The sequence below is a fragment of the Miniopterus natalensis genome, chromosome 7 (genome assembly GCF_054644295.1).
Source record: "Miniopterus natalensis isolate mMinNat1 chromosome 7, mMinNat1.hap1, whole genome shotgun sequence".
Taxonomy (NCBI): Eukaryota; Metazoa; Chordata; class Mammalia; order Chiroptera; family Miniopteridae; genus Miniopterus; species Miniopterus natalensis.
This window is the reverse complement of record NC_142087.1, coordinates 33,698,141-33,725,503: the sequence shown is the minus strand read 5'-3', so window position 1 is coordinate 33,725,503 and position 27,363 is coordinate 33,698,141. Positions and strand designations below refer to the sequence as shown.

Sequence of the window (27,363 nt, the reverse complement as noted above, 5' to 3'; positions counted from 1 at the left end):
GTCTGCCTGTGTGCCTGTGTTGTGGAGGGAGGTGTTTGCTGTCTCCTCCGTCGGCCCCAACTGTTCACCGAGGCCTGCAGCCACCGGAAGGACCCGAGTCATAGTATCTCATGAAAGTGACTTTTGGCTAAAACTTCCATCTCTGTGGCTCTCTACCCCACGTGGGGTGCACTGGCCGCCCTCCGAGTGGAGCTGAAACCTGAGCCACGTCCCTGTGCTGACGGGGCCAGGGCAGCCAGTCTTCCTTTCACTCGAGTCCCTGAGGCTGTCATTTAATGGGTGTAGCTTCCCACAAAGGTGGCCTGTCTGAATCACAGCCTCAGGTCAGTTCACTTCTTTAAGGTTCTATTATAATCCTCCAGCAGAAACTTCAAAGCAACAGTAAGCTGGCCGTGTCTCCTTCACAGGCAGAACGTGCTGTGGTGACCGCACCCTGACCACAGTGGCCACGCCTCATTATTCCAAGGCACACACTTGTGCATGGGCCCCCTGGAGTCCCGTCCGTCCTGACATTCATGTCATGAGGAGAGAGAGGTACCATTAACTGGGCTCCAGAGGTGATTCCGGGAAACGATGCCCACTGCAGCCTTCGCAGTCCTCGGAGCCTCGGAACACCTCTGCTCGGTTTTGTTACGCAGAGGCCTGCTCTTTTCACTGTGCGGACAACGTGATTGCTGGTTTGACACTGCAGGCTACACTGGTTTGATGAAGGATTAAATGCCACCTGAGACATATTTATCCTAAATAAATCACACGCGGTAAACTGCAGCGTGTCAGTGTCAACGCCGGGCCTGCGGCAGAAAGGTTAGTGGTACAGGCCTGAGCGCAGGAGGAATCAGCATCCACCCACCGAGGCCACGGGGGGGGGGGGGGGGGGGCTGAGCACAAGGAAGTACTTCCACCGAGAAACATGCCCCTCCTCCTGTTTCCTTTTCTTTTTAACATGTATGAGAAGCCTGGAGAGGGGCATCGGTTTGTAAAGGTCACCTTCATCCTAATAACAACGGGAGCTGATCCTGTCACTGCTTGCTGAAGAGTGTTTAAGAGCTGGCTCGCCTGCCATTTTTAACAAACACGAGCAAGTCATACTCAGCTAATTGTGAACCTCAGTGTCGAAATGGAAATCTTACCTTTGGTTTTGGGGGACGGGTAGCTGGGTAGGGGGAGGTGGCCCTGGGATGGACAGGACTCTGAGCAGTGACGAGGCTGGGAGCCGGGCAGAGGGCTCGGCTTCTCAGGAAGCTCGTTTCCACCGTCAGCCCAGGAAGGTGTTCCCAGCGGCACTTCTATTTAAACTAAAGGGGACCATTTCTCCTCCTGTCCTCAGGTCTGTTCTTCTTGACTTTCAGGTCTCAGCCCTGACAGAAGACGTTACTGCCACCAGAATGTGCCTGGGCCTTGCGCCCACCGGCCGCAGAGGAGTCCCCGGGGAGCCAGTGCCTCTGCCGGCGGGCAGGCGGGTGGGGGGCCACGTGTCAGACAGAGGCGCGCTCTCGCCAGTTTCCACAGCGGCCCACTGGTGGACTGCGGAAATACAACATCATTCTCTTTAACGCTATCGTTTTATTTCAAAGAAAAATGAAACAGAATAAAACCACCTGTGCGTGGGGCAGGGATTATATTACAATCTCGGGAAAGGAGGAAGAGCAATCGTCCCGAGACACAGTGGCCGACGCAAGCCGCACTCCACGCCGCAGAGCCCACGACTAGGCAGCCAGCGCTGGGCCGGCGGGCTGCGGGGGCGTCCTGCTGCTGTTAACGTCAGTCTTGCACACGGACATAAAGTACAAATAATCCTGCAACAATGATGTTGATGCGAACGTGTCAAAAAAAGCCAAACGTGGGTATGAACAGTTACTTTCCAGAGTGCATGTTTCATAGAGACTTTATTGTATGAAACGAAGTCAAAATCGGAAACACTGGGCTGTCCTGACCAGGGTGCGTTTTAATCAACCATGAACCCTGAGTCTTCCCGAACCATGGGCTTTAGAAGGGTTCCCTTAAGCAGGAAGCAACCAGAGCTCTGAATGCACCTGCTGTGTCCGGAGAACAAACTGAAGGTGAGATAAATGACAGGCTTCCTTTGGTCTGGGACACGTTGCAACAAAACGAACAGGGGTGGGCACATCAGGACCCTAACACTTGCGGCTGTAGTTTAACCAAATACGTAATAAAAGTGTAAATGGCTACAGGCTGGGCTGCTGGAGCAGACGCTCAAGCCACAAACACTGTGCTTACACTTCCACCCGGGCCACAGCCCTTTGAGACCTGAAATGTGAGAACATTTGTGTGTGTGTAGGGGGGGTGCAGAAAAGAAAACTCAAGGTTCTCCTCCGCACAACAGGCAGAACTGAGGGAAAGACCCTTAACAGAAGAACCAAACAAAGAGCAGATCTGGGGTGCAGGGCCCTGCCTCCCTCTGCAGCCCCATCCCTGGGGGCTGGCTGCACCCAGCCTGCCCCTCCGCGGGGGTGGGGGGGTCCCAGGGCCACGCCTTTCAGCAGCAGTGGGGACCTCCGGAGGGAGCTGCTCAGGGCTCCTCAGAGCTCCGCTGTCATTGCTCCGGGGACACTGCCCCGCGTGTGCCGACCTTCCCACTCAGCCCTGTGCCTTAGGCTTCTTGGAGTTCGTGACTCTCTCTTTGGCTCTGAATGACCGTGGCTGCAGGAGAGCCCTCCTGGGTGTAAATGACCATGCTTGTCAACTGTTCGGCTCCACTGGGGACCACGGCCTCAGCGCTGAGCGGGGCCCCGGCCTGCAGCACCTCCTGCGAGTCCGTCTCTATCACCGTGTGGGAGTACATGGCGGTCTCGTCTTGCACCCCCGGGGGCAGCTCGGTCACAATGTAATGGGTGGCGCCCTCGGGGAAGTGGCCGCCGGACTCCTGGACCATGGCCTGGACCAGCTCCTCGGTGACGATGATCTGCGAGATCTCGCCGTCCTGCTCGGCCAGCCCGGCCGGCGGCCCGTGGGCGCCGGCCCCCTGCATGAGGATCTGCGCGCCCTCGCGGGCCAGCATGTGCACGGCGCCCTCCTCGTTCACGATGACCTGCGTGACGCCCTCCTTCAGCAGCTGCCCCGCGGCGGCCGCGTCGCACACGGCGAACTGGAGGACGCCCTGCACCACCTTCTTCAAGGCCGCCTGGGCGCGCTCCTGCGAGGCCGCCAGGGCCGCGGGCCGCACCACCTGCGTCAGCACCTCCACGGGCTCGCCCGCCGCGCCCCCCTCCACGTCGGGGAACACGTGGACCTCGGCGGCCTCGGGCTGGGGGGCGGTGGGGGGCGCCTCCTGCCGCGGCAGCTGGACCAGCACGTCCCGGCGGCCGGCCCTGCCCCTGTCCTCGGGCCCGGCCCTGCCTTCCGCGCCCCCCAGCTCGCTGACCGCGCACAGCAGGGCGTCCAGGGCGGAGGCGGCGTCGGGCTGGGGGACGGCGGCCTCGCCCAGGTCCAGGATCTCCTGCTTGGTCGCCTGCTGCAGCGCCGCGCCGCCGGGGCCGAGGGGCGGGCCCGCGTGGCTCTCCACCGCGCCGCCCAGCACCACCACCTGCGCGGCCTCCCCCGCCGCCTGCGCGGGCAGGCCCGGCCCGGACACGCCGCCGCCCGCGTGCGCGCCGCCGGGGCCCGTGGCGATGACCTGCCCGTCCTCGGTGATGTGCACCACGCGGGCCACCTGGCCGGCCAGCGCCAGCGTCTGCAGCGTGGCCGCGGCCGTCTCCTCCACCGAGGCGTCCAGGGCGAAGTCGCCGTCGTAGCCCTGGATGATGATGACCTGCTGCACCTGCTCGGCCGCGCGCCGGCCGCGCGCCGGCCGCTCCTTGGCCGGGGCCTCCTCCGCCAGCGCGGCCGCCGTGAACGGGCTGTCCGTCTCCACGAACGTGGCTCCCTGGCCCTTCAGGCGGCACTCGTAGGACTTGGAGACAATGCCTGCGGGAGACAGGGCAGGTCAGAGCCAGCGAAACGCGTTCCCGTCTTGGAGTAAGAGTTCAACCGCGGGCGCCGAGCCCTGCGGGGCGGCCGGCCCAGCGCGCCCGCCGCCCGCCACCGCCCCCCGCCGCCCCTGCCGCCCCCCGCCGCCCACTGCTGGGGCCTCCGCCCGCCGCCCCCGCCGCCGCCCCTGCCGCCCACTGCTGGGGCCTCCCCCTGCTGCCCCCCGCCGCCCCCCGCCACCCACCGCTGCCCACTGCTGGGGCCTCCGCCCGCCGCCGCCCCTGCCGCCCACTGCTGGGGCCTCCCCCTGCCGCTCCCCGCCGCCCCCCGCCGCCCCCCGCCGCCCACTGCTGGGGCCTCCCCCCGCTGCCCCCCGCTGCCCCCTGCTGCCCCCTGCCGCCCCCCGCCGCCCCTGCCGCCCACTGCTGGGGCCTCCGCCCGCCGCCCGCCGCCACCCCCTGCTGCCCCCTGCCGCCCCCCGCCGCCCCTGCCGCCCACTGCTGGGGCCTCCCCCTGCCGCTCCCCGCCGCCCCCCGCCGCCCACTGCTGGGGCCTCCCCCCGCTGCCCCCCGCTGCCCCCTGCTGCCCCCTGCCGGGGCCGCCCCGCCACGCCCACCCTCCCGCGGTGCCCAGGGGGTCCGGTCCCTCCCGCTGCCGCCTCCACACCCAGCGGGGCAGGTGAGTGCCCATCAGCACAGTCGGGCGACGGAGCTTCCCTAGCGCCCGGCGCACAGGGTCTCCCCGCGCCTGGGCCAAGAGCGAGCGCCCTGCTCCCCGGCTCTGAAGGCGCGCGGTCGGCCCGGCCGGGGTGGCTCAGCGGTTGGGCGCTGACCTGGGAGCCAGGCGACCGGGTTCGATTCCCGGTCAGGGCACAGGCCCGGGCTGCGGGCTCGATCAGTGACTCTCTCATCATTGATGTTTCTGTCTGTCTCTCCCTCTCCTTTCCTCTCTCTGAGATCAATAAAGATGCATTAAATAAATAAATAAAAAGCGCGCGATCGATAAACCACCGCGGCGGGCAGCGCGGCCGGGACTCGCGGGCACCCAGGGCGGCGGGCAGCGCGGCCGGGACTCGCGGGCACCCAGGGCGGCGGGCAGCGCGGCCGGGACTCGCGGGCACCCAGGGCGGCGGGCAGCGCGGCCGGGACTCGCGGGCACCCAGCGGTCGGAAACCTCGGTGCGAAGCCGTCCAGGGCCCGGGCCCAGGGGCGGGGCGCGGCGGGACTCCCGGCTCAGGGCTGGAGGCCGGCGCTGTCCTCTGCTTTGCAGACGGGACGCCCCAGAAATGGAGCCGGGACCACGGGGAGGAGAGAACAGGGCGAACGCCAGGGAGGCAGGCAGATGCCAGGCGGGCAAGGGGCCGGAGCGAGTGCACCCCCGGCGTGACCCGCCATCCAGGCCGGTGTTTAATAGCTGGAAATATGAGTGAAAATTATAATCTTTTTCATTAAAAAAAGAGACTGACTTTAAATAGAGTTCCTATTTTCTTCTGTAAATCCCAAATTTTCTACCCGTTTCCCTAACGCCGCCTCCTCCCTCCTTACAGCGCGCCCTCTGAGTGCCCTCCACGTCTCCACCCCCAGGGGCCTTGCGGAGGCCCTGCTTCACTCCCCCATGTAGGCTGTTTTAAAAGCAGCTTCCTTGCCAAGGAAAGGAAAGGGTTAGGAAAGTAGAGTATTATTGCTGGCGCTCCTTAAACTAGGACGGCAGTTTTGTTTACCGCCTGGGCGCCTCCTGTAAGGAAGCATTTCCTTCAGCAGAGTCCAGGCAAAGCAGGGGCCCGCCAGGCTCGCCCCTGGGGGAGCAGCCTCTCAGGCAGCATCACAGAAGGTGCCCAGTCACACTGGCGGAGAACACGGCAGGCTCCCACAGACCGCGGGCCATGGTCTCCCAGGTGGAGTCACATGTCACCAGTTAAAAATGCCAGCGCTGGGCCGCGGTGCACATGCCGTCTGCATCCACTTGTTCACCAGTCAGGACTAACTGGACGCCACCGCTGTGCCCTCCTCCACTGGCCAGCAGAGGGAGCCACCTGCTGGGCAGGGGCAAGGGCACCTCAGGGTGCTCCCTCCCCCCGCCCCCGGCCTATGTTGCAGGGCCAGCAGGAGCGGAGCTCACAGTGTGTTCTCAGGACTGAGTTTCTGTTACCGGTGCTCTGTCAGCCTCTGAAGCTCTCATCCCAGTGAGAAACTGAACCGTATGAGGATCCACTTTAAGCACAGATCAGCACCAATTCACGCTGACTTTCTCAGAACTCTATAGTGTGGATCTTGGACGGGCTGTGAGGCCACAGGCGCTTAGGTCAGGAGCAGACTGTGTGGTCAACCAGGACAATCACCAGCAGCAGACAGTCCCACTGACACATCAGTGACCATGGAATCCTATGGCTGGCAGAAGCTGAGTGGGGCTGGGTGGACAAAGGTGGGCGAACCAAGCCTGGCTGTGCCCTCACCAGCCAGGCAGAAGCAAACTGTCGCATCTCAAAAGTGTCAAAACACCCATGAGTCTGGCTAAACAGCCACCTAGGAAGCCTCGTGCACTGCCGGTGGGAATGCAGACTGGTGTACCCACTATGGAAAACAAAACAGTATTGAGGTTCCTCAAAAAGTTAAAAATGGAACTGCCTTACGACCCAGCAATTCCACTTTTGGGAATATTTCCAAAGAAACCCGAAACACCAATTTGAAAGAATACATGCACCCCTATGTTCCTGGCAGCATTACTTACAATAGCCAAGCTACGAAAGCCTCCACCGGTAGACGAGCGGGTAAGAGAGCTTTGGTGCACCACACGGTGGAGTGCTACCCGGCTATAAAGAGGGTGGAATCTTACCGTTTGCAATGGCAGGGAGGGACCTAGAGGGTGTTATGCTGAGTGAAACAAGCCAGTCAGAGAAAGACAAACACCACGTGACTTCACACATACGTGGAATTTAAAGAACAAAAGAAGCAAACAAAACAGAAACAGACTCATGGATGGAGACATCGGATTGGTGGTTGCCGGAGGGGAGGGGGTTGAGGGACTGGGTGAAGGGAAGAGATCCAGAAGTACAGATTGGCAGTCACAGAACCATCACGGGGATGTAAATACGGCACAGGGAGTGTAGTCAATGCTGTAACAACCATAGATGGTGGCAGGGCAGGGACTAGAAATACCAGGGAAACGCTCTGTAAAGTCGATGACTGTCTAACACTGTGTGTACACCTGAAACTGATACAAAACAACACTGCACGTCAACTGTAATTGAATAAAATAAACTCTCAGCAAGCTCGAGTGTGCCTCTGTGTCCTCTCGTTGACTCTCCTAGCAGAGCGGAGGACAATGGTGACCACGGAGGTGGCCACCAGCCAGCTCCCTACGAGCTTCCATGAGCTCCACACCTATGGCAGGTGGTTGGTGACAGGTGTCCCAAGGCTCTGCGGACTGTCCTGAGGTTATGTGAGCATAAGGAGAGCCTCACAGGAACCAGCCCGTGGTGTGTGTGGACGTGCCTGGGGCGTCATGCTGTGGAGACCTCCTACCCCTGCCCCCTTGCTTGAGGGAAGAAATACATGGCCTCCGGGCGGTTCCAGTTCAGAAGAACCATGAGACCAGGTTAAAGCACCAGGATCCTACAGAGAATGGGCTGGGATGCTCAATGGACAGTGCCTGAACCTACTCTCATGTCACCCTCTCAGCTGTGACCCTCCCTGACTCTCTCTCTCCTCAGAGCTCAGAGGCCGGGCTGGGTGGACAGGGCGCTGCTGACCCTGGTCCATGTGCTGTCCATGGACCCCCAGCTCTTGGCCTGCCGGGCTCGCCAGTGGCTCCTCCCCCAGGACGGAATGTGCCACTTGCCTTCAGGACACCCTGAACCTGATCCTGCTGTTCCCGCCCGTTCTGTCTTCCTTATGCCCTGACCTTAATTTAATTTCAAGGTCATTTTTCAGTCTAATTTGGAGTATGGGAAAAAGTATGGACACAATAGTAGAGAGGACAGCCTTCCAATCGCCCCTCCCCAATGAAGCACACAGAGAGCACTTGGCCTTCCCATTAGACAGAGGGAGAAACTATTGCAGCTGGGAGAGCAGGGACGCCCTGTCCTTGGTCGTCTCTGAAGGACGGCTGCACGCTGAGCCCACGTCCATGTGGGTCTGAGCAGCCTCCCCTCAGTTTGCACTGGACAGAGACCCGCCGGGGCAGAATGACCTGGGCCCTGCTGGCGGCGGTGCTATCCTGAACTACTTACTGAATTTATTTGAATCTGGAGTGGGTGACGCCACTCCAGACCACTGCAGTAAACCACAGGGGTAATGACTGCTGTCACCCCGGGCAAGTGCGCTGAGGCCCGACAGCACCGGCGTCGTCACCTCACCCGCGAGCCTGCCGTCCCGGCACAGTTCATAAACGCGAGCACAGGTCCCTCTTTTGATTCAGCAATTTAATAACTTCGTGCGTGCTGTCAGTACTGCTTTGAAAAATAGCACCTATAAAATGTAACAGCCTCAATCAGACTGAGAGAGATTCAGCCCCTGAAGATTCGTCCATTCTGACCGTAATGAATTAATGTCAAGCCACGTGGAGGGTCAAGTGTCGTTTAAACTAAGTGACTCTGCTGTGACTTTAAATTCTAATGGGATGGTCCCCGAGAATTCACTGGGCACCTGATTGCATTTTTGAGACCTTTCTAGTAAATACGCACTGGGAAGTTCAGCAGTGCAAAGGGCCAGCGGGTGCATACTTGGAAAACAGGAACCTCAGACAGGTTTGTCATTCCCTGCCCAGTCCCACGGCGGCTCCAAGCCTGCGCCCACTTCAGTGGAGCACGAGCACCCAACATAACATGTGTCACACTTTACATTTTCCAAAGAGAGTCAGATTTCAGGACAACATAGCAGCCAATCCGCAGGTGTGTCTGAAGCAGTCCTTTTTGGATCTGTGTCCACTGGGACAGTAAGTGGCTTTGTGGAGAAGGTGTGAATGCAGCTAAAACGCAGTCTTGTGCCTGTTCATGAAACCCCAGCAGGCTGCTCAGCTGCTTTCACAAGTGCGGACACTGCCCTCCCTCCTCGGACTACGCGCACCAATGTGCACCCCGCAGTGGACGTGGGGAGGCTGAGAACCTGCTGTCAGCGGACATGGGGGGACTCTGGGAGGCCGAGAACCTGCTTTTGGGATGTGATTCCTAACTAGGCTCACGTCTCCCAGATCACTTCGCAGCTCGGGGCCTTCTCACCTGTCCTTTTTGAGGGGCCGTCTCCAGGGCTGACAACACAAACCCCACCCGCCCTGCAAGTGCAGGGATTCAGCTGCACAGGATGCCCCCAAGCCCCACTCGCTGCCCCTGCTGCCACTATGCTCCTGGGACGCCGCACACAGGGCTCTGTACCTGGCTGCCTCCTGGCTGTGCATGCCAGTCTCTCCTCACTGTCACCATCTCCTCCCACAGAATAAATACCTTATGCTTTTGTTAAGCTTACATTTAATTAAAATGTACAGAATTTGTGCAGTAAACTCGAATGAAACAAATAAAACAAGGGCCCCCTCTCTGGAAGGCACACGTTGTGAATGAAAAATCTCATTACAGACTAAAAAATTTTGCAGTAAACAGGGCCTACGGAGAGAAGTTTCCCCTGTAATGACATCCATAAAATACACAAATGGCACTTTTAGTACCATCCTGAATATGGCATTTTCTGTGCTCTACACACAATCTAAATGGTTTGATCATAGAGCATAATACTCCATTGGGTTTATAGAACAATCAATGTTCCATAAAATGATGTATTTATCCAATCGTGGGCTCAGCGTCACTGGCGGGTGACATTGTGGGACGCGGGCCGGCCTCTGCGGCGAGGGCTGTAAAACTTATCTAACACCCACTCCAACAACTTCATCTCATCCGCGTCAAGTAATTTGTTGAGGCCTCAGCTTGGTTTAAAAAAAAACTTGTAATAAAAATTCATAGGGTTTCCAGGGAAAGGAAAGCCGGTGACAACGGAAAGGTCACATTGCGTCTCCAGTGCAGGGGCTAGAGGTGGCCTGCAGTTCTGAGACCGAGGGGAATCCTGCACCGAGAAGCAGATAAAGGCGCCATTAAAACCGTGTGGGTGGGACGCCTGTGCGTCAGGGAAGTCGGGCTAATGTCCGAGGTGAGCCACTCCGTGTGACAGCCAGTGCTGCTCTAAATTTCTAAGCTTCTCCCGAAAAGCGTCATGCGTGTGCTCATGGCTGGGTGATGTCTCGGACACCGTGGGAGTGCTTCAGACGCGGCATTCTGGCAGGGCACTAGCTTGAAAATGCTGGGCTGGCTCCCTGTCGTAATTAGAGCACCCCAGATATGATGTGACTGAAAAAGCAATACTCTCCACATAAACGTGGGGGCCCAAAGGACACTGTGGTTCTCAAGCCATGTTTCATTTTTCTAGACGTCAATTTTAAGATATAATTTTCACAAGAATGTTAAGAAATCACACTTTATGTCTATTACAATGAAACAATATTAACAGATTATGTTAATAAATTAGAGCCATATTTTAATGTCACCACAGCTTCTAAGTTTCTCAAGTGAAAGCAGGAAAAATGACAAATTAAAATTCAATAAAATAAAAGCTTCTGGAAATTTCAAAGCAGGAGATAAATTATTCTTGCAATAGCAGTTACCAATAGTTTAGCCAGTCAAATCGATAATGAGAGTTTCTCTAGAGGGCATTCATTTTTTGGATAATTGCCTGGCATAAGGCAGGGCACCCCCAGGAGGGCTCCCACAGATACCTGGTACACAAGTGAGTGCCTCCCTGCTAACCCAGCACAGAAGCAGGCACGCCCTGCCACACACAGAAGGCTCTGCACACCTGGTCTGAGATACACCTGGGTCTGAGATCGCGACAGGTCACAGAAACCCGTCAGTCTTACATTCCCACACTGAAATGACAGTTTCACCAGCACTTTGGTTTTTTTTAGAGAACAGACAATAGTCAGTACCTTACAGGTATTGTTTTTAGGGGTTAGAAGTACACTCTGGTCAGTGCTGATAAAATTTACACACAGTTTGAAACATTCAGGTTACTGGAGATACAAAATCAGAATTACCTGTTGTCTCTACATGTGAGAGTGGTTCAGAGCTCAGGCCTGTTTTGGTCATTCAGAAACATGAGCCAGCCTACGGATGACACTAATGATTAAAAGGCATTTTGGGCCCTGGCCAGTGTGGCTCGGTTGGAGCATTGTCCATGCACCAGAAGGTGGCGGGTTTGACTCCCAGTCATGGCACATGCCCAGGTTGTAGGTTCTACCCCTGGTTGGGGTGCATGTGGGAGGCGGCCAATCAATGTTTCCCTCTCTCCCTTTCTCTCTCTCAAAAAAAAAAGCATTTTGGTAAATATCTGCTTTATACCCCCCCTCAAAAAGGTATATGTTAGAGAGTCACAGTAAAAGTGTGCTCTGCCTTCAATTTCATGAAGGCCATTGTTTTATAAGAAGAGATGTGAAAAACTACCTGAAGCGCACGTCACATGGGCTCAAATACACCATCTTATAGGACACGCTGGGCAAGTCTTACTGAAAACTTGCAGAAGTCTGGGCACAGGCTTAGGTTAACAGGCGTTGTGGGCCCTTTTTCTCAGGCAGCATTAGCGCTGCATTTAGGGCTGGCAGTGCTTGCAGACGACCCTCTAAGAGCCCTGAAAGAAATTCTCAGGTGTTCAGAGAAAACTAAAAATGAATTCTCTCCAGCTGGACGTGCATGAACCAGGATCCAACTCTACTGTGCAGTTTCTGTGGGCTGAGATGTTTCCATGGGCACTGAAGACTGACGAAGAATAAAAGACAACAGTTCACCTTTAGAGTCACAAGCCCTGAGAAATTGGCTTTCTAGCAGACCCTGAGGTCCAGGGGACCAATTCCCTGCATGAAGCCCCAGCAGCCTGGAGCCCTGGGCATATCTCACTCGGTAGGAAAGCACGGTCTCCCAGGGAGAAGGGGGCTGCTCTGGGAGGGAGGTGAGGGGGTGGCTCTGGGAAGCAGCCAATTGCCAGGCCGGTGTGGCTCGGTGGTTGAGCACAGACCCATGAACCAGGAGGTCACCGTCCAATTCCCGGTCAGGGTACATGCCTGGGTTGCGGGCTCGATCCCCAGTAAGGGGCGTGCAGGAGGCAGCGGATCAGTGACGACTCATCATTGATGTTTCTTTCTCTCTCCCTCTCCCCCTCTCCTCTCCTCTCTCTGGAATCAATAAAAACATATATATATATATATATATATATATATATATATATATATATATATATATATATATATATATATATATATAAAGCTGTTTGATGTACTCGCAGAAAGTGCTCACGCGTTCCAGGTCCTGGGGGACGAGCAGGCACAGGCTGTGCAGCGTCGGTCACGGCCATGGGCGCTGTGCACCTCCAGGTGGGGAGGTCAGCCCCTGGCCACAAGGAGGGACCTGGAAGGGCACTTCCCCTTCCTCCTCCAGGATGCCCACCCTCACCTTGCCTGTGTAGCAGTGGGTGAGAGGTAAGACCCCTGCCACCAGGAGCCCAGGGCCTTGAGTCCTCCTGAGACCATGAAGATCCCAGATAGCCCACAGCCCAGTCTGCTGCTGAGGCCACCTCCACCAAACTGAGGGTGTTAACTCAGACTAGCAGCGACATTCCTGTTTGTGTTAGGAAGCCTGAAATCAAGAATCCCGACGACCTTTCCCTAAATGCCCTCTCACAATCTTATAAAACTCCCAAGACAGATAACACAATCTCAGGAGACAAGGCCTACGCTTCCAAGGCGAACAGGTTAGACACACTTTAAGGGTAATATTACGGAAATGAGGCCAGCCAGGCGGCCTCGGGCCTCCTCTACCCAGGCTGGTTGGGGAGGCCAAGGGGCGGATCAACCGTGTCTCTGGTCTTCCCGGCAAACCCTGTAAAGAGACCCTATTGGCTTTTGTGGGCGCGTCCCATTTCCTGTGCATTATGGCACCTTCATATCTTTCCCGAGGAAACGAGAGGAAACGGACATCTGTCTTCATTGCAGACACTTCTGTGTGAAGGTAAAAAGCGAGCCGCGCCTCGGTGACAGCACAGAGGCGCCATTAAAATCAAATTTACAGTAAACAGACCCGCAGCTGGGGCAGAGCGCGCACCGTTAGTATTTTAATTATCAGCAAAGCTTTCGGAGCCCTAACATCTGCTCACAGCCGAGGGACACAGCTGCTGCCGCACAGAAACAATGCGGATCCTCCACATGCACAACCGGGCGTCTGTGAGGCACACTGCTCCCCTCCCCCGAGGCCGGCAGGTGTGAGGGTGCCCTGCATGCCAGGGTGGGAACTAGTCGGGCTGACCTCCCCCCGAGGCTGAAGCCCAGAGACAGCAGGTCCCCTGGAGTCGGGGCAGTGAGCACAGTCCGAGATGGGTGAGGTCACTCATCGCCTGGGTGCAGCCACCACGTGCCGAGGACCCAACCCCTGTGTTCAGAGAGGCTTCCAGGACAAGCAGGGTAAACTGAGGACACAGAGAGCCTGTCCCCCGAGTCTGTGAATGTAAGGGGAGGGGTGTCACGAGCCTTCCTCGGTCTTCCCGGGCTGACTCAGGGACAGGGCCTGGTGTGTCCTCAATGAGCAGTTGGGCCCGGCCCTCGCCTTCTGAGCAAAGGGGACAGGACACAGGAGGTGGCAGGGCTGCGGTGAGGGCGAACAAGAATGGGTTTCCACTTAACCGACGACTAGTTTTCACTCTGAACATCTTTGTGAACACTAGTTAATCTCCTACGTAAAAACGGCTGGATATCTACATACCTGGGATAACAACGTTTAAAACTAGTTGCAAGTACCAAACATAAGACAAATTATGAGGACTGAATCACGGCTCTGAGATGAGCAGAATGAACAAAAACAAACAAATTTCAACATCGAGTGGGATGCCGGCAATGGCACCGGGTTCGTGAGACGGACAGCGATGGTCAGCGGCCCCTCCACACGCTGGGCAGGCTCTCTGAGGGGAAGTCATGAAAATGCAGCACCCGGGACAGTGCCGTCGAGAGCGGCTACGGGCTAGGCGAGCCGTTAGCCAGCACCTGGGGCAGGACACGTGTCTGACTGCAAGGGTGCCTGTGCGTCTACAGGTGACACTTTGTGCCTTTGGTCTGCGCAGCGACGCATGCCACGGTCAAGTCCTCAAGCGAACTCCACGGCATGCACCTGAAAGCAGGCATGTGTCTAGGGAGGTGGTGGTACTGTCGGGGGACGGGGCTGTGTTGGGAGGAACTTGGAAACTGTCTCTCTAAAGTTATTTGTACATTAAGGAGTCTCAGGCTTTGGTAACTGGGCAGCCCCACTTGCCTTTCCACTGAAATGGTGTTTAAAAATACTGGATGCTGCTCCAGCCGGGGGGCACGTGACCGCCACACGTGGGTCACTCCGCAAGGCACACACGAATCCCCGGGTGACACACGCACCACATGGACCCCTCAGAAGATGTTTTGCACAAGTGGGTGATTCAAATCAGCACGTGGAATAAGAGCTCAGAGCTCCGTGAGCATGGGGACGTGACATGACAGTGTGTGTTTCTACGGTCACACGACCACCTCTAACGAAGCTTGGGGAAGAAGGAGGCAGGGTGTTCCTCATGGCCGCTCTTGCCTGGGAACGTCCCAGGTCACACATAAAATGCTACGGCCGGCCCTGGAGGAGCTTCAAGGCCTGGGGACGAAAGGCAGGCTCCCCAAGCTGCTACGACGGGAGACAGGATCTTTCCTCCTCACCTGTCTCTGTGATCAACAGGTGCCTCATCTTGATAGTTGAGGAGGCAGAGCTGGTTGGGAGTGAGTGCGGCTCCTACACATGAGCACCCCTTGTCCCAGGTCAATTCTGTAAATCTGGACAGTGGGCTGGGCATGTGCACTGCAAGTGGGAGAGGGTGGTCTCCACACTCTGGAGTTCACCAGCCCCCCCATCAGAAGCCTCTACAGGGCCTGCACTGGACCACAGGGGTGCCCTGGAGCTGGAATGCAGTCTCGGACCCAAGCTGAGCGACGCGTGTTAAATCTTTAACAGCTGTTAAAGTGACTGTTTAAGGCAGAGAACGTTTAAGGAATTATATCAGCTCTAAACCCCCCGAGGTTCGGAGTTTACATCCCTATCAGCTCACCCCTGGAACCTCGACTACTCCTCCCTATTCCTGTGGCTCGGGTGCGATGCGCCCATCTCACAGAGGCTTGTCTGGGGGGAAAGTAAGATTGTGTCCCACAGTGCACAATCCTGAGGGGGAGTCTCTGCAGAGGAAGGCCGGGATCCATCTCACTCGGTAACACACACCCAGTGGAGGTCAGCAGCCTGACCACCGGCGGAATTGCTCGTTCTCTAAGGTGGGTTGTGCTGGACGCCTTAGGCCAAGGCCGCCAGAGAAGCAGGCTGAGTTGTTTGACATCAAGCGTTACCCTCTGGCCCGCCAAGCCCATATCTGGCCCCAGACCTTCAACACCCAACACACCTCTCCAGGGGCCACTCGGCTCCTTCCAAAGCAAACTGAGCCTGACTTTTCCTCCCAGCTGCCTGGAGTCTGACTCTGCCACGCCCCTGTGGTGAGAATCTTCCTTTCCGTGTGCAGCTGTGTGTCTGATCTCAGTTTGTGGAGACACCAAGGGGCTGTGAGGATGGGCCCCCAGGAACCCTGGGCAGTGACCATGAGGGGACAGTCAGGCGGCCCACCCTGCTGGTTGGGGACGGTCAGCCCAAGCCCTGCTGCTAACACGAGCACCCAATTCTGCCAAATTCCCTTTAAAGCCCATGGTTCACGAGCTATGAACACCAACACGTGCCACGTTCTATACAAACATGAAAATATGACACACTCTGAATTGTGGCTTCATTAATAGAAAGAACCAAAGGCAAGCGTGGGGAGCCCGGAACAGTGTTCACCAAGATACAAAAATCCATGCGCCTCCTTCACTGGAAATGTTGAATAGTTTTCAGAACAGCTGTGTCCTGCTGGTTCTCAGCGTCGAGAGACGATTAGAATGATGGCACTGAACTAGTTCCTTATCTGCTGGCGGAAGGAATCCTCAGCTGAGTCGCCAAGGGCAGAGCAGAGAGACCTCGCGCTCAACTTCCAGGCACGTCCGCGTGATGACTGCGTGCGCATCCCTGCCACCCTGTGAGCTATGCTATTCCCAAGGCCCACGCAGGAACCATGCCCTGAAACGTATTGCTAAATACCTGAAATTCTTAACAGAAATCCCAGGCTGGCCCGTGGGCAAATCACAACAGAAAATGAAAGAAAGTTCCTCCCAGGAGCCCTGTGAAGATGTGCCTCACACAGCTGCCCTGGGATGCAGACAGCCCTGGCCAGGTGCCAGCCTTGGGGCCGCTGGACTTTGCGCTGTGCCCCACACCCAGAAATCCAGTCTGAGGATGGGCTCCCTGCCTTCTTCAGTCTCCTGAGTAACTTCTGTTGTCCAGACCTCCCTTTTGCTAGTTACTCCCAGGGGCTAGAAGCCAACACACTTTCTCTTCCTGCTTCTGCTCTGACGTGTCCTGCTTGTGACTAAATCACCGAGACCAGCCCTGTGTCATCTCTGCTCTGCAACAGAGACACAAACCACCCCTAAGAGGATCACTCAGTGTGGCGTTTCTTAAGGCACAGTTCCATTATTCAATTGTTGGTTTTAGTGTCCCATTTTTTAATTTATTTACATGGAGAAGCAGATTCCTAAGTATTCTGATATACGTGAAATGGGTTTGGCTTTTGGAGACAGCCTTATAAATGAAGGAGGCTTCGTTTCTTTTCAACCTACAGAGAAACTACCCTGAACAACACTTTATTTGGCCCAAATGCAGCCTGAACACACTGAAGTACAGAGGGAAGGGACATCTGAGAGGAAAACACCAAATCCTGCACAGAGACTCTTTTAGCTCAAACCTTCACAGAAAATGCATTAAATCAGTCTTAAATTGAACATTCTGAAAAGAACCTATCAAGGAAGGGAGGCAGTTAGCTCGCAGGCCCTGCACAGCCGTTCGGAGGGCCTAGCCTCAGGCGGGCGCTGTCTGTCCAGCCTGTACCAGAGCCTGGCGTGGCTGCCGGGGCGGGGACGCCCCCATGCTGGGGCCATGGTCTGGTGGTGGACTGGCTCAACTTCCTGTTGGATTATGATTTTCACTTTAAGAACCAGACTATTAAACTATAAGACAGAGGGAACGTGAGGCATGGGGGCTCACGTGGGCGGAGGGACCCTCCGCTACTCGGTGCTCGCCAGTCTCTGTGGGAAGGTGCAGGGCTCTGGAACAGGGCCTGAAACCCGGGGTCACATGTCTCTCAGGTTCCCTTCCTAGCGGAGCACATGGCTCCATGACAGCGCTGACTCTTGTAGGGACAGGTGAGTGACACGCCTCCCAGCCCTGTGTAGGCTACAGACAGATTCATGGTGAACTTCCAGTGGGAGGTGCAGTCGATGCCTTCCTAGTGGGGCAAGAATAACAAACATTTGAGTAAACAGCTAACAGGCCCCCACCTCCCCAGAGCAGCCGACTGTCTTATTAGATCTGGAAATGAATGGGCTGATTGCAGCTCAAATAAACATAAGACTTATCATATTTAGCGCCTGCGAATTCAGATAAGAATTATTTCTGATCATTTAAATGGAAACTCAGAAACATTGAAAGAAGCCATGTTTTTGTTTTAAAGCCCTACCAGAGGACATTTCTCCATTGATTTTTAGAGAGAGTGGAGAAGAGGGAGGGGTGGGGTGGGGAGAGAGACACATCGATTGACTGCCTCCTGCATGCGCCCCAACAGGGGTGGGAGCAAATCTGAAGCCCAGGTACGTGCCCTTGACTAGGAATCAAACCTGAAACCCTTTGTTGTGCAAGCCGACACACTAACCACTGAGCCACACTGGCCAGGGCAAGAAGCCATGTTTACAGGGGCTAGTTCATCGCATGTAAACCCTGTGCATCGGGATGGGAAAGGCCCATTTGGAAGACAACAGAAGCTGCCACTGGTGTAATGAAACACCAGGGCGCAGCTTCTGAGGCTCACGGGTGGGCGGAGACCTGCTCCTCCTGGAAAAGCTGGCTCCCCAGCCCCACCCTGCTCACCCGGCCCCACACAAAGCCCATGGTCTGTGAGCACGAAGCCTCATGAAATCACTCGAGACTCTCGACATCCGAGTCTCTGGGTTCTAGAGAGAGCAGGGTGCAGGGTGACAAGTAATATAGCCAAGAACAAGCGGTGGGTGCAGAGGCACGATTGAGGGAGGCCCAGCTCTGGCTCCGCACACATGAAGCAGCGGCATGAATACTGCCGCAGAGAACAAAAGGCAGTGACGGTAAAATTGGGGCTTTTGTTTCGTGAGCTGGCACAGATGGGCCTGGCAGGCCTCGTGTTTCATTTCCATGAAAACCCAGCCATGTTTCAGGTGGCGTCTCCACTGTTTGCGGCAAAGGGGCACATGCGGGAGGCCATGGGCGTGCCAACTGCTTTACTGAGCGCCCCAACCTGAGCCAGAAAACGGAATTTAAACTCACGCTGGGGTGAGGGCTTAGAATCCTGCATAAACAACGTGAATGGACGGCAGTTATTAGCAGGCGTGTTAACTAAAACTAGTAACTTAACCTCCAGTCACATGTCTAGTTCTAATGTAAACCTTTCTGCTGAGACAACCACAGCTGCATCTCTCACACGCCTGGACGCGCGCGAAAACACACACACGCACACGCTGGCCCAGTGGCCCTTCCTGTGCGGCCATGTAGCCCGAGAGGAGGGTCTCTGCCACCATGGGAGTTTGCACCAACGTGTTTACACTGAGTGTTGAGTGTGGCAGTGACCAGTGCAAGTGCCCAGAAGGACCCTGAGGGACAAACACATCTTAGTCTTGGCCTAAAACAGTAGGTACCCGGTGATCTTCAGAAATAAGGAATGTTAAACAGCACCGCATGTAACAATCAGTGGTAGCTTTTCTCAATAAACCAAATAACACATGATTTAGTCACACCTGGAATGTCTGTATAATTTACTTGCAACGCAATACAATTAATATATTTCACTCCACCTGTCTTAGACAGATCGATGGAAATCTCACTGTCACAATTTTCAAGCTTCAGACAACAGCCATGTAAGTGGTATCATCACGGATCCGTTCCCGATCAGGAGGGTTACAGTGCTGTTCTGAACACTGATGCTTAATGATGACAAAAATTATTAGGCCGAATTATCACTTACTTCTATGTTTTGTTTTATTGATGACCCAGAGTGAGCAAGGCTAATTCAAAGGGCAACGGGTACTCAGAGAAGCAGACTGTGTATGAATCAGACACCTAACAAGAGCGGCCGGGCGTCCTGTCTGGGGGCTGCGGGGAGGCCCCGCTCTCTGCACCACGGGTGTGCACGTGCGCCACGGCTCCTCGATGGGAAAGCTCTCCTAAGTGAATGTGGCTCTATGTGAAGTGGGGACGTGACTGTCCACCAGTGACTGGGATCGTGGACAACTAATGCTGCTTCTTATTTTCTATTTATCCTTTCTTACATCAGAGCTGAGTATTGCTTTCTGTTTACTTTGGGTATTTTTGTTTGTTTGTTTTTGGTGTGCTCCAATAGAAGCCACTGTGAGAAAATCCACAGCACCCCCTCCTCCAGCGGCCTGAGTATCTTGTGGCTATGACACGGCGAGAACATGTTAAGCTACTGCTAGCGGAGACGGATTTGGGGAGGGGGGGCGGTAAGAGGGATCGAGTGAGCTGTTATATGGCCAAGGAAAGGGGAAATCCACAGCTGTCCCAACGGCCAAACGTGTCCTCTCCTTTAGAACACGCACCTGGCAGTCACACACACGGGAGAGCGGTTCTGCCAGCGATGCTCTCAGGTAGACTCCGAGACGCAAGAGCTCCAGGTGAAAACCCACCCAGCCCCCAATGAACTCTATGTGCTCAACTTATTTAGCCCCCTCAGCTTCAGTGTCTTTGTCTTTAGAAGGGACAGAGACCCCTGGAGGGTGTCTTGGGTGTCAGGAGCAGTGCAGAAAGCACCCAGAGGAATCGGACTCAGGCACCACTCACACCCACCCCCGCCCCTCTCCAGAACCACTCACTCCTGAGCCACGACCGCCTGCACTGAGGAAAGCCTCCACCACAAGCGTGGCCCAGTGTCAACGCCAGGGCCGTGGCGCACATGGAGCGGTGCCGTGCCACGGTGGTTTCCAGAGCTGCTCCCCCAGTTACCGAGCGGTTTAGAAGGCCGTGTGTCAGAAGAGTGTAAGAAGTCACTGAACTCACAGATAATCACGGCAGCAGCATCAGTGTGGGGTAATCTCAACAGTGCGCGTCTGGGGCGGAGAGTGACAGGCAGCGGCTTTGTGTTCTGACTGGCAGAGGGTCTGTTTGCAGACTGCTAAATGCAGGAGCTCAGCTACAAGCTGGCAATGCTTTTATGATACTTAATGGTTTGATTATCTCGTGGCTGAAACCAAGCACAGTCCACTCCCGACCCTGCAACTAAGACGATACATAAAACTGTTCTGTGAGCTAAGACAATGGACAGGAAATGGGGCCTATAGATACACACGGAGGTCGAATCCACTGTTGAGTAAAGAGCAAGAGCCTTTCACCCCCGCACCCCCACCCCCGTGAGTCAGGGACCAACCCAGAGCGGCTCAGTTTAAACGAGGTTTTGTTTTTATGGGATTGCTCCCACCCATACCCGTCCCAGGATGCAATACCCCCCACAACGTCAGACCACGAAGAAAGAAAACAGGGTGGAGCCTGGGGGCCTCGCCCACGGCCTCCTCCGGTCGGAAAGGGCAGGCGCGTGCCATCGCGGCTGCCGGCCCGGTGCCCGAGCACCCAAGGACGGGACACGGTGTGGGCTCTGGGGACAGGCGGGTGGATGACACGCTGCGAGGAAAGGGCCACTGGTCATAGGAAGTTGAAGCCTGAACGTCCCCACGGAGAGGACCGGGGGGGAGGCCGACAGGACGCCGCGGAGCCTGGGCTGCTGGCAGCGCCCGGCCAAATCTCACTGCACAGCTCCTGCGCCTGGGCTGCAGCACAGCAAACAGGCTCTGCTCACAGAAAGACTGGGGCTGAACCAAAACATTTCCCTGGGGAAATGTACGAAATTGAGCCTCTGCTTTATGACTATAATTTTGAAACTATGACCTGCATCAACCCAAGTTACTGTCAATTGACTGAAGTCAATAGTCCAGAAACACTGTCCATAATGGATTAGAGGGGGGGGGGGAGGGGGAGAGGGGGAGGGGAGAGGGGGAGGGGGAGGGGGAGGGGGAGGGGGAGGGAGAGGGGGAGAGAAAATGAGTCCTTGGCACCTCTGTTTGGAAACTGGTTAAGAGAGAACGTGCAGAACTCAAAACTTCCAAGTATTCATAAAATATAAAAATTTAAACGATTTTACAGCTGCGAACGCCAGCTACACTAGCTGGGTTCCAGGGAGAGTTGGATAACGGCGCCCGTGCCGGGGTCCTGACTCCCCTGCAGCACAGCCAGGGTGCAGGACGCAGGGCCTGTCACCTCACCAACGGCCTCCGTGTCTCCGTGGGTCAAGAACAGGGGCCACAGGCACCGGACTCCAGCACGCTTCCTCTGGAGGAGCCACATGTTAACTGCTGCACTAGCTGCGGTTTTTAATAACTAACCGAGCGGGCAGCCCATGGGAGGCACAGGCGGGAGCCTGAGGCTGAGAAACACCAGCGCCTTAGTCGGCGGCGCACTGGCACGGAGCAGGTTTACAGGGAGTGGAAGCTGAGAATTTAAGAGACAGGCGTCTCCAATAATTAGGGCTCCGCAAAGCAAAGGAAGTGCTATTTCCATGGCAAGTGCATCTAAACTGCGATCTGAGGATCTGAGGTAGGCCTGCTCGATCCACGGCTGCTTCTTTTGTTATTAGGGAAACATAATTGTTCCAAATAATTAGCACTGGAGTACATCACTAGCTGACAACAAAATTATAGAAATCTTCATACTCGCTCCCTCTTGCCGGCTCTCAGGAGCCGTTCCTGATCGTCACCCATTAGCGGAAGTGCTGTGAGCGCCTGACTGCCACCCGTCGCCTCAGATCTGCCTCGGTTAACAGCCCCATTTAGCCAAGTCTCCTTGACAGGGAGATGGCTCGATTGTTACAGCTGCCACACAGGCTGGCGTTCCACGTGCGCGCTGAGAGATCAGGTGACATGACCGCGGAAACAAGGATCTTAAACACGCTTTAACTCCCAAGCCCACAGGAAACCTGAGTGACACCTCTCAGGTTTTAACAGTGGCCTGTCTCTCAGAGCCCACAGGCCCGTCCATCTCTCAGCCTGCGAGGCCCCGTGTTCATAATGGGCCTTGAATCCCTTCCTCTTACACACCTTCTTTAATTATTAGGTTCTCTTTAACAGTTAATAACGGACAGATAAACTATTTCACATTTTTTGTTACTGAAAACAAAGTTGGTATCTACTTGGCTTGTTCCCATCATTTTAAACTGGCTCTCAGGCATCCTGGGAGGCCGAGGGAGGCAAACGAAGGGGCAGGGTGCAGTTCTGACAGCACTGAACCACGTCACTCCTTTGCGGGCAGCTGCTGTATCAGCTCCTGTGGAAGGAACCAGGACATGGTGGTGGGCGGCTCAGCACCACGTGGCCAAGGAGAGCGGGCTGGAAGCACCAGTAACTCTGTAACCAGTAATGCCCTGCGAAGTTGCTCTGGAAATCCTTCCAGGCCAACAGCTTAGCTGATAAACCCACAAAGCTTCGTGTTTTATCCCATCAGGGACAACTTTGATTACCCTGGTAATTAATGATGTTGGAGAGTAATATGGATTTTCTGTTAAGATTCGAGTTTGAAGTTAATTAGTCTTCACGTTATGATTTGCTGATTAATTATGGATATTTAGTTATAAAGAGAGATGTTAATTATTAATCTCAAAAAAATCATCTAGTGTAATTAACTAAAACTCTGACATCAGTTAAAATTCCCATTGAGGAAACTTCTGAGATTATCAATTACCCGGGAATCGCACAGAGCATGTGCCCTGCGAAGGGACTCGTGCCTGCTCCTGGGAAGGCCAGGGAGCCACCCCGCCAAGGAGGTGCTGCCAGGGCGCCAGCTGGGAGGCGGTTCGTGTGCCAAGGTACTGAGCTCAGTCTCTCCTGGCGAATTCTCAGTGTGTGGAAATCTTAGTGGAAGTTGACGTGAGACAGGAGGCCCGGTCCAGCACCGCGCGGAGCCGTCAGGCACGGCGTAGCCTCCGAGCGCACCCTGCCCTTGAGAGCGACGGGCTTCATTAGCTCTGGGCTCGGACATGAGCCTCAGCTCCGCGCAGGTCCTTAGCTTCAGAGGCACAGCTTCTGCGACTATCAGGACCCGCCGCAGACCAGCACTAATTAGTGCTCTAACCCATGCGCTCCAATCACCTCTGTGGCTGAAACACTTCTTCCCTCTTCCCCTAATCTGTCAGCAACACTCTCTATTACCCAGAGGGGGGGCGGTTAAGGAAAAAGGGTGAAACCAGAAAGCACCGTCCGCACATCACTGTCCTGGAATCTCCCCGAAACAGAGACTCTGAACAGGAATCTGTTTACATTATCTCTGGATCATCTTGACAATATTTATTCTCTATTTACCTAAATGAGGCAATAGGATGATACTTATTGCTCAGAATGGCTAAATATAGACTGTTCCTGAGCACTCAGTCCCGTGGTGGGAGGTTTAGCTCTAATCTCCATCTCCGGCTGACAGGCAGGAGAATTCCTAATGAACGCCTCCTTTCATCTGGATGTCTGTGTGTATCTGACAGTATAAATATTTAGCAATATCGGAGTCAGCCTGTGATTCTACCCAGATGGACTGATTGACGCCTTGGCTCCGCGCTGCCAAAGACAAGCCCTGCAGTCGAATGAGCAGTTTCCCCCTCACTTCCTCAGAAGCGATTAGGTGGCCAAGGCAGCAGCCCCCAAGTCGTAGGAAAACCTCCGGCATCAGCTGACAAGTCTGAGGGGTAAATAAAATATGGTACTTAAATTATTACCACTTTACTTCCATGAATCATGGGATTAAAGCTTTCACTTCTAAAGTACATATAAATTGCAGGGTTTCTTATGTCTGTAATTTGCAAGAATCTAAGTTAAAATACCAGCTAATCAGTCAGCGCACATTCACCTTGGGGAAAGTACCACCCTTCGTTGTCATTTCTGTAAATTGCATGCCTGAGCACCAGTGTTATTCTGAGAAGAAAAGTCGCTTGTTGTCAATAACATACATTGCAGTCTAGTTAAAACAACATTTGTTAAGATTTAATCGCAGATGTAATCCTCTTTTAAAGTTTAGGCAGAACGCTCAGAGAGATTCAAAAGACAGACGATCCATCACTGTCCCAGTTGTGGGTGTGAACAGGTGGACCCGACTCGTTCAGGCACCGTCTTCGAACAGCAACGGGACCGGCTCCCGTGAAACAATCAGGGCTCCCCACTCGGAAAGGAGCCGGTGACACACCCCTCCCACGGCACAGCTTTTGCTTTCTGTCTATACTGTTTTCTTCTTCACGGATCACGATGGAAATGAAATCAAACTACAGTATTTTTCTCATCACCCCTCAATCCAGGAGCTGAGGTTGACCAGCTCTTGCTAAACTCGGAAGGCTCTGCACCCCCACCCCCGCCCTAGGGGCCCTCTGCACAGTGTAAGGGGCCCACGGCGGTTATGGAGGGGCCTTCTTCGCACACGCATCTGCTTGGGGAAAAAGCTCCACACTATTTTTGGCACCTGCAGTGCTGTGGCTCTCACCCCTCTGCCTGCTTTGTTTTCTACTGACTCATCCCGGTCTTTGCATAACCCAGGCAATCCCCCGGCAGAAAGGGCAAGCGCGACATTCCTCTTCCTGACGCGGACACCTACGGATCCTGCTCTGGCGATGCCTCTCCCCCTCACAGGATATCTCAGTGAGCAGAGCCCTCAGGGGTCAGGCTGGCGTTGGTAATGCGTCCCAGAGGCGAGGGGCACGTGATGCCCACTGGCAGTCGGGTACAAACAGGTTTCCTTGTGATGAGCTGAGGGACATGCCAGCCATGTACCTTCTTGTGCACGGTGGATTTTTTCTCCCTAAAAACTTACTCCATGCCTCTGGCTGCCAGGGGAAAATAAATGCCTAAGTATTCTACCTGTTGAATGTGATTAGTAATAAACTGGATATTGATCAGCTATAGAAGGCCAGGGTCTTAGGTGCAATCTATTGGTATCTAGTCCATCGGCCATACTGCACATCAATCAATATGGCTCAACCATGATTTGCCGACTCCTGATTTGAGGGTGGGAAGTACTGGGATGAAACGATGGGAAGGCAAGAGGCCACCTACTCAGTGCAACAGGTGTCTGTCCACCTTTCTCACAATTGCTGGAAACTGTGCTCAAAGAGGAATCTGGTGTCCAACTGAATTGGGGAACAACAATGGGTGCCCGGAACAAAGTTCTGAATGGACAACACTGTCTTTTTTTTTTTTTAACCAAGTCTGTCATTGGGGCGGGTGGGGGATGTGACTCAGAGCTTACCTTCACGGCCCCTCACGGTAGATTCCAGGAAGGCCACGTGGCCAGTTTTGTGGTGCTGAAGGAGGTGACAGATGAACGTCTGAGCGGCTACGGCGAGGAGCTCCCATCTCCCTCCCGCGGCTGAAGGACGCACAGCAGCCAACTGCGCCGAGCCCGGCGGTGCGCGGCCGGACTGCTTACCCAGAGTGAGGAATCGGCGAGTCGAGCGGGCGTCTGCATCTGTGGTGCGCACAGCCTCCCGCAACAGGGCTCTCCCAGGGGCGACCTATACCCCAGCCTCTCAACTGCTCTCCCTTCCACACAAGAGCATTAAGCTCCCGCGTCCAGGGCAAAGTACATGTGATAGAGGGAAGATGAAACGCAGCTCGTTAACACATCTGAAAGAGTTTGGGACTAACTGAATTTGGGTTTGTAGTAAATGAAATTACATCTACAAAAAAATAACTAATACAGTCTACAGGCTAATTTTTTTAAAACCCAAAGGAGCAAACCCATGAAATTATCTCACTACTATCATCAGACAGTGAGGACCGAGAGGACGGTCAGCACACTGGGACGCTGACCGACGGCCCACGCTATGCTCAGTCGGATTCCCCCTCACACCGCTTCACGGAGTATGTCGCAAGCGGAGCCGCTGCACAAGGCATTTCCAATCCTTTCCTAGTGAGTGAAGCTAAACTCTGATGGCCAGGGTTACAGAAAACAGGACTTGACCGGCCATCGCCGCTCCTACCATCTCATCATAGCAGTAAACACGAGGAAGATATAAAAACAATGCCGTTCACTGTACATACTGACCATCAGGTTTAATGTGGTTATCTCAGGAGGGTCAGGGTCAGGGGAAGGGATGAGGGCACAGTTGTTTATAACTCTGCTCCTTTTAGAGATGACACATATCCCACGGGAAGCCACTGGAAAAACTGAGGACAGAGAACTTTCCAGTGAAGCTGGTTTTGGAGCCTCTGATCAGGTCTCAGCTGCAGTGCCAGGTTTCCCACTTTTGCCAATGGGCAGTTGTGATATCAACGCCATCCGTCTGAATCATCTCTGCACCTTGGTTCCGCGACACTATGGAGATGGCGTGGTGATAAATGACGGCCGGCCCATCCCTACTCTGGCCCCTTTATCTGTCGCCTCTCCTCCGTCAGCGTGATCTCTCCGACCCTCTTGGAATCCCCAAAAGGGACGGGTGTCTATTTGTTTTCCACTAGGTTACCACTCTGTCTATTGTTGTTTGCACTAAAGGGGATAAATTCAATTCATTCTTGTGACAGAAAAGCACTGATACAGTAAATTTCCTGCCCAGGAGACAACAACGTGAGGTTGCTGGAAATGGAGTAGGAGCCAGGGCACTGGAGTGTGGGTGAGGCCTCTGAGCACCCATCACCCAGAGCCATTCCCGCAGGCCCGGCAGCATGGACGTGTGCGTGAAGCTTTCCAGCCAGTGGCTGGGCCAAGGGTGGTTGTGTGAACTGTAGGGGGGACACCACACTATCTCAATGTCCACAGAAAGCAGGGCCGGTGTGAAGGCTCTGAGAGTGCCACGTGAGGTTTCTAGCTCTGAGCAGAAAAAACGCGTGGTGACCCCAAGTGGCTCTGTGGAGAGTCAGGCTGCAGAGGTGAGAAGGGCTGCCAGACGGGATTCTCTGCACAGTGGGTTCCTTCCGTGGTTCTGGGAAACGGGCACGGGACGTAAATAAGACCATAAATGCAAACATGCGCCCCAGGCACAGCTTGCACTCAGTGACGTGGGCAAGGTGACAGAGCCCTCCAAACACAAGCCCTGACTGCAGTGATGTGTGGCAGGTGACAGAGCCTCCATTGGCCACACACTGGCATCTGCTTCCGTCCTGGCTTCCACTGAAGGAAAACCCTACGTGTCCTAGAATATGTGAGCGTGCATGTTTGGGGAATTTAAA

The 27,363-nt window shown here is 54.9% G+C and overlaps 1 protein-coding gene across 1 annotated transcript in view; it reads right to left on the bottom strand.

Moving 5' to 3' along the window:
- Nucleotides 1-1,327: 1,327 nt before the first annotated feature.
- Nucleotides 1,328-27,363, bottom strand: part of ZNF407 (zinc finger protein 407) — a 295,118-nt gene continuing 269,082 nt past the window's right edge. The window contains exon 8 of the mRNA XM_087818909.1: nt 1,328-3,924. Coding sequence (XP_087675035.1) covers nt 2,612-3,924 — 1,313 coding nt within the window. The 3' untranslated portion in view covers nt 1,328-2,611. The remainder of the gene's footprint in view (nt 3,925-27,363) is intronic.